Source organism: Vicia villosa, linkage group LG1, assembly GCF_029867415.1.
Source record: "Vicia villosa cultivar HV-30 ecotype Madison, WI linkage group LG1, Vvil1.0, whole genome shotgun sequence".
Taxonomy (NCBI): domain Eukaryota; kingdom Viridiplantae; phylum Streptophyta; class Magnoliopsida; order Fabales; family Fabaceae; genus Vicia; species Vicia villosa.
In genome coordinates, this window is record NC_081180.1 from 55,398,820 (window position 1) to 55,409,451 (window position 10,632).

General features: G+C 31.9%; 2 protein-coding genes across 2 annotated transcripts; one reads left to right on the top strand and one right to left on the bottom strand.

Annotated features, from left to right (window-relative positions):
- Positions 1 to 2,576: 2,576 nt before the first annotated feature.
- Positions 2,577 to 5,063, top strand: LOC131638339 (pentatricopeptide repeat-containing protein At3g29230-like). The gene has a single exon (XM_058908901.1). The coding sequence runs from the start codon at positions 2,633 to 2,635 to the stop codon at positions 4,352 to 4,354; it is 1,722 nt and encodes a 573-aa protein (XP_058764884.1). The 5' UTR covers positions 2,577 to 2,632; the 3' UTR covers positions 4,355 to 5,063.
- Positions 5,064 to 5,186: 123 nt separating this feature from the next.
- LOC131638344 (expansin-like B1) lies at positions 5,187 to 6,740 on the bottom strand. The gene is made up of 5 exons (XM_058908905.1): positions 6,505 to 6,740; positions 6,300 to 6,406; positions 5,944 to 6,125; positions 5,588 to 5,720; positions 5,187 to 5,482 (listed from the first exon to the last, which is right to left on the bottom strand). The coding sequence occupies exons 1-5, from the start codon at positions 6,641 to 6,643 to the stop codon at positions 5,279 to 5,281; spliced, it is 765 nt and encodes a 254-aa protein (XP_058764888.1). The 5' UTR covers positions 6,644 to 6,740; the 3' UTR covers positions 5,187 to 5,278.
- Positions 6,741 to 10,632: the final 3,892 nt, after the last annotated feature.

Sequence of the window (10,632 nt, forward strand, 5' to 3'; positions counted from 1 at the left end):
TTTACAGAAGGAAGGTTACCAATCCATCTAGAAGTGACGACTCTGGCTCAAAAGTCCAAAAAAAAAAAAAACAAATTTAAGACTTTTGAAATAGTGGTGCAATTATTTTTCTTTTTCAGGGTCTGTTTCTTTAGGGAGCGTTTGTTTCACGGTCAAAATTTATTCTCAGGAATTACTATCTCAGGAAAATAGATGTAGGAAATTTATTTCAAGGAATTCTTTTGAAAATTTGTTTGGCAAACATTTTGTTATTTCTTGGAAAATTTGTAATTTTACTTGATTTATTTTAAAAAGTATATAAAATTTCATGGGACCCTTTAACATGGGAATGAGGAAATTTATTTCAAGGAATTCTTTTGAAAATTTGTTTGGCAAACATTTTGTTATTTCTAGGAAAATTTGTAGTTTGGCAAACATTTTGTTATTTCTAGGAAAATTTGTAATTTTACTTGATTTATTTTAAAAAGTATATAAAATTTCATGGGACCCTTTAACATGGGAATGAGGAAATTTATTTCAAGGAATTCTTTTGAAAATTTGTTTGGCAAACATTTTGTTATTTCTAGGAAAATTTGTAATTTTACTTGATTTATTTTAAAAAGTATATAAAATTTCATGGGACCCTTTAACATGGGAATGATTTCAAGGGAATAATGGAAGTTATAAGAAGTTATTTTGTTCTTCGGAATCTTTATACCAAAGAATAATTTTTTTTTTAATTTGGTAACAAACATGGATATCCTCACTTATTATCTATGTATTCCAAGAAATGTAATTTCTAAACTTGAAACAAACACACGCTTAGTGTCTGTATGAGAGTTGATTTTTGGAGGGAAAAATTTTGGAGTTACGAAAATGTTATATATATATATATATATATATATATATATATATATATATATATATATATATATATATATATATATATATATATATATATCAACATAGACAATTTTTTTCCAATACAACTAAATCTGTAACTTCTCTTTTTATCTTTAATTTCTTTGAAACAAAACACAATAATTAAAAACATTTTAAAACTCTGATACAATGAACATTGAATGTGTGACTTTAATAATAAATTTGTAGAATTCTTGTTGATCATCATACCTAATAATAGAAATAAAAAATAAATTTGTCTCTTATAATATGTTTTCTTCTTACTTCTCTCAAACTTTCTATGCTTCTTGAAAAAAATTATGTGGAATTGCGATTAGAATTATTTCTAATTACAAATGAGAATTTCATTTTTTTTTTTTACGGAAATGAGAATTTCATTTAAAAAATTATGATTGCTTTGTTTTTACATGGAGATTTTAGATAGCAGTGATTATGGTTGTCAATTAAGGAGAAAAAGAAAATATGTCATTTTTTTTATAAAAGAATTTACAAAAATAAAATTGAGTATCGTTTTAAAAAATCTTTAGTTTTGCTGGAAAAAACTTAGGATCAACTATGAAGATAAATTGTAGGCAAGATATCAAAACCAGTAGAATCTTAAAAATAATAATGAACATGTATACATTGATATTAACTATTTATACACTAATATTAACTGCATCCAAATGTTTCTATTCTGTGTGTTTTGTTTTTAAGTGGAGGTTAATGATAGTAAATGATAAAAAGAGAAGTTACACCGTTTAGTTATAGTGAAAGATATGTTTAGTTATAGTGAAAGATACTAATTGTGTCTGGGATTGTGCAAATATTTTTATTTTTAATTATAATAACTTTGAAACGTAGATCAAATCTAACGGTGTTTTAGGGATGTTACCGGTAAGAGACTTAATTACACCCTAACCTTAGACTTCAATATCTATTTTAGACCTAAATCAAATATGTGTGTAGCAACCTGCTTACAACACTTCGATAACTACAAACACTTCGACATTCATAGTTTCGACACATTCAAACTACAATTTAATAGTTAAATGCATTTCGTGTTGACACCAGGAGTAAATCTTTTAGATTTACATCAAATCTCAATTTAATAGTATAAAAAATTGATCAAACGGTCCTATTTAATGAAATAAAAAAAATTATATATGGTCCATTCTTTTTCCTAAACAAATATGCTATTTATATGATGGTTTAATGAAGTACTATTAATGATTGAGATTTAGTCTAATCTTTTAGACTTACGTCTAGTTTTAATAGATCTTGACTCTTATTAACTTATGAGTCATGCGAACGAGTATTCGAGAAGTACTCTTTAAAGATTCTTAATAAAAAAAAATATTATTTACAAAAGTTAATCATTTTAATTTTTAATATATTAAATACAAGTATTTTAATTTATTATTTTTTAGTTCTTAAAGAGTGTTTCTAATAATTCAGATAAACTCCTTGATAGTATGAGCTTTAGTTAATTATATATATGTTTAATGAAAATTAATTTAAAAATTTAATTTACTTTAAAATAAAATATAATAAAAAGTGATGTTTTCATTATAATTATTACTGTTTGATTGAATAGACTTTTATTCAACTAAATTTATAAGGTATCAATAGTGTTCATTTATTAATGTAAAATTTCTATATTTGTTTTGTTAATACCTTCCATTAAAATATTCGAAAACAAGTAGACATGGAAAGCGAACAACGGAAAGCCTAACGTTAGCGCCAAAAGAAAATGTCAGTCAGGCTAAAACATGCATGGACATGCACCACACAACGGACGGTAAACTCCAAAGAACACGTTTTATCAGCGCTTGAATCATGCAACGGAATCAAGCAGTTCAACCAAGTTCACACCCAACTCATCATCCACAATCTCTTTCAAAACTCTCTTGTCGCCAGCAGAGCCATCAAGAAACTCTGCTCTCATCCAAACACCACCCCACGCGCCACTTCCCTCTTCGACCATCTTCACCACCCCGATGCCTTTCTATGCAACACCATCATTCGTTCTTATCTACGAAATTCTGATTACTCCGCTGCTTTCAGTTTCTACTACAACAAAATGATCGCTAGATGGGTCCCACCGAATCACTATACTTTCCCTCTCGTTCTTAAACTATGTGCTGACAATGGTTGGCAACGAGAAGGAGAAAAGGCTCACGCTCGGGTTGTTAAATATGGATTTGAGTTTAATTTGTTTGCCCGGAACTCGCTGATTCGAATGTACTCCGTTTTCGGAAGAGTTAACGATGCTGGGTTATTGTTTGAGTCGAGTTATGTATTGGATTTGGTGAGTTATAATACGATGATTGACGGGTATGTTAAGATTGGGGAAATAGGTTGTGCACGGAAGCTGTTTGATGAAATGCGTGATAGAGATGTTTTCAGTTGGAATTGTATGATTGCGGGACATGTTTCTGTTGGGGATTTGGACAGTGCGAAGGAGCTGTTTGAAGTAATGCCGGATAGAGATGTTGTGTCTTGGAACTGTATGATTGATGGGTGTGTAAGAGTTGGGAATGTTTCTCTGGCTCTTGAGTTTTTTAATCGAATGGATGGGGGTATTAGGAATGTGGTTACGTGGAATTCCTTGTTGGCGTTGCAGGTGCGGGTGAAGAATTTTGGCGAGTGTTTAAGGATGTTTGAGAGGATGATGGAAAGTGGTGAGGCTATGCCAAATGAGGCTACTTTGGTGAGTGTTCTTACTGCTTGTGCAAATTTAGGGAAGCTGAGTTTGGGTTTGTGGGTTCATTCTTATATTAAGAGTAACAATATTAAATACGATGTCTTGCTTGGAACTTGTCTTCTTACAATGTATGCAAAGTGTGGGGCTATGGATTTGGCAAGAGATGTTTTTGTTGAGATGCCAGTGAAAAGCATTGTGTCATGGAACTCTATGATCATGGGATATGGTTTGCATGGAAATGGGGACAAAGCTCTTGAAATGTTTGTAGAGATGGAGAAGGTGGGTCAGAAACCAAACGATGCTACTTTTGTCTGTGTGTTGTCTGCTTGCTCCCATGCCGGAATGGTCATGGAGGGTTGGTGGTACTTTGATCTCATGCGTCGTGTTTACAAGATTGAACCCAAGGTTGAGCACTATGGCTGCATGGTTGATCTCCTTGCTCGAGCTGGTTTTGTGAAGAATTCGGAAGAGCTTATAGAAAAGGTTTCTGTAAAAGGTGGATCAGCTTTGTGGGGTGCTCTACTTTCTGGTTGTAGGACTCACTTGGACTTGGAGCTTGCGGAGAATGTAGCGAAGAGACTTGCTGAGTTGGAACCACTGGATATTAGTCCTTATATAGTGCTGTCTGACATATATGGGGCTCAAGGGAGATGGGATGATGTTGAGCGTGTGAGATTGATGATGAAAGAAAAAGGGTTACAAAAAGAAGCAGCGTCGAGCTTGATTCATATTGAAGATTTTGAATTGAAATATATTGTTAATAAGTGACTTAGTCTGATAGGAAAAAGATAGTCTACTCAATGTTGGGTGAATTAGGGGCACAGATGAAAATATCCATTTGAGATTCAACCGGGAAAGAAAAATGTTAGATTTTCTTTAGTACATGCAGTTGGGAGAGAAGCAGAATGTGTGCTAAGGTGTGAGATATCGAGGTGCTAATCATGGATATGGGGAAAAATCTCAGGATAGTGATAGCTACTGATGAATGGTGGGTTGCAGAATGGAGATGGAATGCTGGTGAATTTCTAAGGATGTGAATATACAAAAGGATCTAGTTGACGCTGCAGAGAGTCCAGATTGGTTCCCCAAAGACTTTGGTTCCAGACTTATATGTGAATGATAATTGATTTATTCGAAAAAGAATGACTTGCTCAGCGTCTTACATAAATAAGCGTCTAACATGAAATCAATCCGTGATGGTTCTTTTTATCAACTTTGTTTCTCAAGTGAAAATACTTGGAACACGAGACTGTTGCATCTTACATCTCATATATCAATATAAGTTTCAGGGAAGGCGAGTAGCTGGGTAATAAGGATTGAGAAATCTAGATAATGTTTAATATTTTTTTATATGTACAGTATCAGATTTCAGACACTACAGCACAACCTTACCTTGATACATTGATATCAGATAACCGCATATATTCGCATCTGTATTTCTATATTCAAATGTTCATAATTAAAAACTTTCTTTTATCATATTAATACCTTTGTTAAAGTTTATTTGATGTACACATAAACATGTAATGATGAATGAAACTATAACCCTTTCAACCAATGATATGAAATTCAAAAAAGTACCTATCTGTGATCAATGATATGATAAATTCACTGGACTTATTGATTTATTTAATTATTTCATAACAGGGTAATTAATAATAGCATATAAATAAACAATTTTTTGATGCTTCTCTACTGGTCTACTTGTACTCCTGAGTCATATGTTTCTCCAGCCTTCCAGTCTTCTGGTATGTTATTAACAGGAACGACCCATGTATCGTCTCCATCTTCAGTACTAAACAGCATCCTTAGAGACAAAGGTCCACTCGGTGGAGGGGTAGCAGTCCAGACTGCGCCATGACTCCGATCCAGTAACTTGCAGACAAAGTTCTGAGTCTGCAGTCAGCAAAAGAGGTAAGTTCGTTACTATAATGTTTACCTAACAACAAACCTTTCTTAGTTTTCTCGATTTATTTGACGAGACAAAGAGGTGGATAATACCTCACAGAGCTGCACAGCAGTTATGTCTCTCCTTCCTTGTTGAAACCATATGACAAAAGCCAAGTAATTAGGGTTGCTGCTGCTTTCATCAATCTTAATTGTGATGTTTTTGTTAGGGTAGCTACATGAAACCCTGGAGATAACGAGGAGAGGCCTTGGTTAAGTTTGCATTTAACAAAGACAAGAAAAATTAATGCATGAAAAAAAACAACAACATAGTGCTATAATGTTTCACCATGGTAAGATCTAGGGAAGATTCAAACTCATTGCGCATGTATTATACTATTGCATCAAGTCACTCCTTCACAGCAAAAGCTGATGTATATATGAAATAATTGTGTGGAAGGATTTCTCACCTTCTGTATTCAATATCAACTACACCAAGTGTTAATAAAGAAGCGGATGCATCTTTGCTTTGAGCCATCCCACCAAAGGCTCGTTGGCTAAGAATGAAGTCTGTGTTATCACCTGAGCCTTGGTCCGTTAAAACTATGGTGACACCGTTGCTTGAGCAATAACCACCGTTGGTACACCTTACCTGAAGAAGGGTAACAAGAAATATTACTTTTGAAGTTAGAATACATAATGTTAAGTTGCAGATTGCTGTTGGTTACACATTTGTGATTGTCAAAGGACTAAGTGAAAGAACTAACAAAATAATATTGTTGGTGTGTTATATGTTATAATCATATACGTAAAGTTGTGTTATCACCTGGTAACAAGCGCCGCAGCCAACTCCATCTCGATAAAGGTTTGATGCAGCCGATACATCCCCGCCATTAATGGTAGCACCAAAGGAACCAAATCCACATGCACCAGCTGCAATGAATTCAAAAGGAGCATATATATATGAGAGAACCTGCTTACAAATATTATTTAATGTTTGCATTATTGTTATCGTTTATCAGTTTTCTTACCATCTGTGCCATTTTCTTCAGAGTTTGAGTAAAATGATGCACGAGACTGAACAAAACAATCGGTGCATGAAGTATCAGCCAAAGTTTGCATGAAAAGAAAGGTGGCAAGGAGAACAAAACACAAAAGAGAGAATGCCATGTAGGACAGAATGGATAAAGCAGTCAGAACTCAGGATGGTAAGGTAAGTTTGTGATGCTAGAATAGAACTTGATTTCTCCTATTTATAGAGAATCCGGTCAATGTTACCTACCAACTTTGACATACCAAAGATGAAAATAAAAAATGCTCAAATTTTGAATAAGAGTAATTTTTATACCTTTATCGCTGGTCTTTTTGCTTAGTCTGCATTTAACATTGAAAACCACTTTCCAACTATGATATTTCCACACCATTTCCTATACATAACTTTAATCAATGGATATGGTCCCCTATGCACCAAATTGTAGTCCGCCATTCCAATTATTTATGTTTTAGTCCGAAATATTATTTATTTTCTTAATTCAAACACATTTTATTTTCTCAATATTATGCATTATTTTCATTATGTATGGCACATTATTGTCAGAGCTATTTGACCTTTGCTCACCTAACAGGTAAGTTAAATCAAATATTGAGTTGTACTGAATTGAAAATATGAAGTAAGAACATGGCTTGGAGCACAAGAAATTAGAAGAGTTAGGCCTTTCTGCACTTTGATGATCCTATCTATGTTAGGCATATTTTTATAGTTCCCACTTGGTCAAATATTACATAAGGACCTTGTTCTCTATGCTGTGGTGGTAGGTGCTTAGGAAATATCCATCTAATTTAGATAATCTGTTACAAAATGCATTACACTACTAGGTCACAGATTCACAATTCCAAATAAGCAGCCTCTAATGGCATGATGAGAAAATGACCTTATTCCTTAAGATATTCTTCTCCTTATGTCAGTTAAATGTAATGTCATACATCATGGGTGTTCTTGTCATTACAGTGATTTAGAGTCTTCGAAGCAGCCTCTAATAATATGAGTTGGGATATTGAAGAAGTGTTAAGAATGAAATTTGATATATTTACTGTTCGAGAGAATATAGATTGTTAAAAGGTTGACAAAGACTGCCATGAAGGATAACCCTATGAATTGAAGCACCTCAGCTATGACGTGGAAACCATTTTGGGCTATGGAGTATGGACCAAGCGTGCCAATACTAATCAATTCTTATTGTTTGTGGCAACCCCAGATATTTCATTTTTTACACCAATTTGTAAATATTTTGGAGCTTAAAATATTTGTTCCAAAATCTATATATTTGTATAAGGCTAAAAATTTATCTATAGTTACTCTTTTATAAATTCTAAATAGGCAAAATGTCCTTTTTGGTCCTTTATGTTAACCTTGGGGTTCATTTTGGTCCCTTAATTTTAAAAAGTATCACATTGGTCCCTTAACTCTTTAAAATGTGTCATTTTAGTCCTTTTTGTCACATTAGTGACGGAAAAACTCAAAAATTGGTCGCTATTTCCGTCGCTAATATGACAAAAAGAACTAAAATGACACACTTTGAAGAGTTAAGGGACCAATATGACACTTTTTGAAGTAAAGGGACCAAAATGAACTCCGAGATTAACATAAGGGACCAAAAAGAATATTTTGCCTTCTAATTAACCTCCCACTTTAATTGTTAATGTAGCATCTCTCTCAAACATCTAAAAAAATTTACACTTCTCTCGCGTGTTAGACATCCTCTTCCATAAAGTTATATAGACAATTAAGATAATGAATGATTCTATCTATGTTTAAAAGAAGAATAAGCGACATTATTTAATTTAACTATACTTTGACCTGCGCATTTGACCCGCGCCGATGCGCGGGTGTTGAAAAAAAAAATATTTTTAATTAAAATTTTAAATATTATATATAAAAAATAAATATTATACAATGACTTACTAAACAAATTTTAAAAATGATAATTTTGAGTAAAATTACGAATTTTGAATATGCATTAAAGTTTTTTTTATAGTTTATATTTTATGTGAAAAGTATAACTAATAAGTGACCTATCATAGCACAAATGGCTAGTAAAATCTCCATAATAATTCATTTTTTATTCTTTAATAATATCTATAATATTGGTATTTCTCAAAAAAAATTAGTTTGTGGATAGCCTTTTTCAAAATATTAGTTTAAAATATAATTTTTAGAAAATAGAGTTTTTTTAAAGAAATTAATTGACATATATTAGTTGTGTAAATAAACTAATTGACATGCATTGATGTATAAATTTTTTATAGGGAAATGCTAACGAGTGCCCCAGGGGCACTTGTTAAGAGTTTAAAAAAGTAAACACTACTTATATTTAATGTTTTAAAAATGGAAATAATAGACTTTTTTAAAGAATAACAACGTTTGTTTTATTGATATAACATGTATTCAATGTATTGAATATTGAAATAAATCATTTATTTAAGGGATTTTTTCTTTATATGGAATGCTTAAAGAGTGCCCCTGGGGCACTCGTTAGCATGACCCTTTTTTATACTAATAGTGCATACCAATTTAACTTTTTAAAGTATTTTTTAAAGTAATTAAGCACTTCGTCATAATGTAAGTAATATCTATTAAATTATAATAAAAAATTAAATTATATTTAATTGTCAATTATATCATAACTAAGAATAAATGTATAATAATTGAGAGATAAGTTGTTCAAATAATTAAAAATTAAATATTAATAAGAACTTATTTATGATATAAAATCAACAATTAATGTAACGGTTATGTTTTATAAAAATAATAATAATAATAATAATAATAATAATAATAATAATAATAATAATAAAATTTTAAATTCTATTTATAGTTAATGAGTAAAAACAGTAAAATACTTTTAATATTATAATAATATAAATGGCTTATTTAAAAACATAAAAAAAATTTGTTTACAATTAAACTTGATTTTTTTATTTGATAAAATAAAGTTAAGATGTTACTTTTTGAGTCCCCATTAATAAATTATATTAAATTGTAAAAAATATATATTACATTTAAAATATATTTAAAATACAATTAAAAGTGAAATAGTATTAGTAAATAATATTAAAATTTATGGTAATCAAAATAAAAGTATAATTGTTATTCTTTTACTTTCTCTTCAAACAAGATTACAAGTGTTACAAGAATAACCAATAACTCTCTCACCCTAAATTAGGATTTGCAGTATGCAATGATGAGAGACTAGTATGCTATTTATAATAAAATCTAACATACTAACTAATGAGCTTTTTCCACACGGTCCATTACACAAGCTAACTTAATAAACAAACCAACTTAACAAATTAGGATTTAAACACTAAAACATAATTTAACATGCCAATAACCCTAGCATCTTCGACGCCTGCATGCTAGATCCATCTTCGACTACAACATGCACATTTTGACACCAGCTACCCTTCGGCCATACTAAAGTTCGATCCAATATCTCACAAATCTCCACCTTGGACCTAACTCTACAACATCAAAGGAACAAACTAGCTTTCTTCATGCAACTTTATCAACTGCATACAGTGGAAAAACTTACAACTTGGCAATGTCTTGGTGATCATATCACCAACATTGTCCTCAGTCGAAACCTTCAGCACTTGGACTTCTCCACGCTCGATTACTTCTCTGACGAAATGCAGCTTCACATCAATGTGCTTAGTTTGCTCATGATAGGCTGAGTTCTTCGACAGGTGTATTGCACTTTGACTATCACATTTAACAGTGACACCTCGACCTTGAAGTTTCAACTCCTTCGTAAAACCTTCAAGCCACAATGCTTCTTTCAAAGCTTCAGTTAGGGCAATATACTACGTTTCAGTGGTTGATATAGCAACAACCTTCTGAAGAGTTACTTTCAAACTAATGGTTATGCCAAACATAGTGAAAACATATCCAGAAATAGATTTTTTGGAATCCATACACCCTGCATAATCAGAGTCAACAAATCCTTCGATTTCGACATCCCCACATGCTCCACCATAAATCAGGACTCTGCTTAGAGACCTATTTATATACCTTAGAATCCACTTTACTGCTTGTCAGTGAGCCTTTCTAGGATTCGTCATGTACCTGCTTACAAGACTTACTGCATATGTTATGTCGG

Excerpts from the sequence above, each read along its gene's own strand:
- LOC131638339 (XM_058908901.1), top strand. The coding sequence starts at position 2,633 with ATGTCAGTCAGGCTAAAACATGCATGGACATGCACCACACAACGGACG.
- LOC131638344 (XM_058908905.1), bottom strand. The coding sequence starts at position 6,643 with ATGGCATTCTCTCTTTTGTGTTTTGTTCTCCTTGCCACCTTTCTTTTC. Across the intron at positions 5,721-5,943 it reads GTTGATATTGAATACAGAAG|GGTTTCATGTAGCTACCCTA; the intron begins GTGAGAAATCCT and ends CGTTATCTCCAG. Across the intron at positions 5,483-5,587 it reads CTGCTGTGCAGCTCTGTGAG|ACTCAGAACTTTGTCTGCAA; the intron begins GTATTATCCACC and ends TGCTGACTGCAG.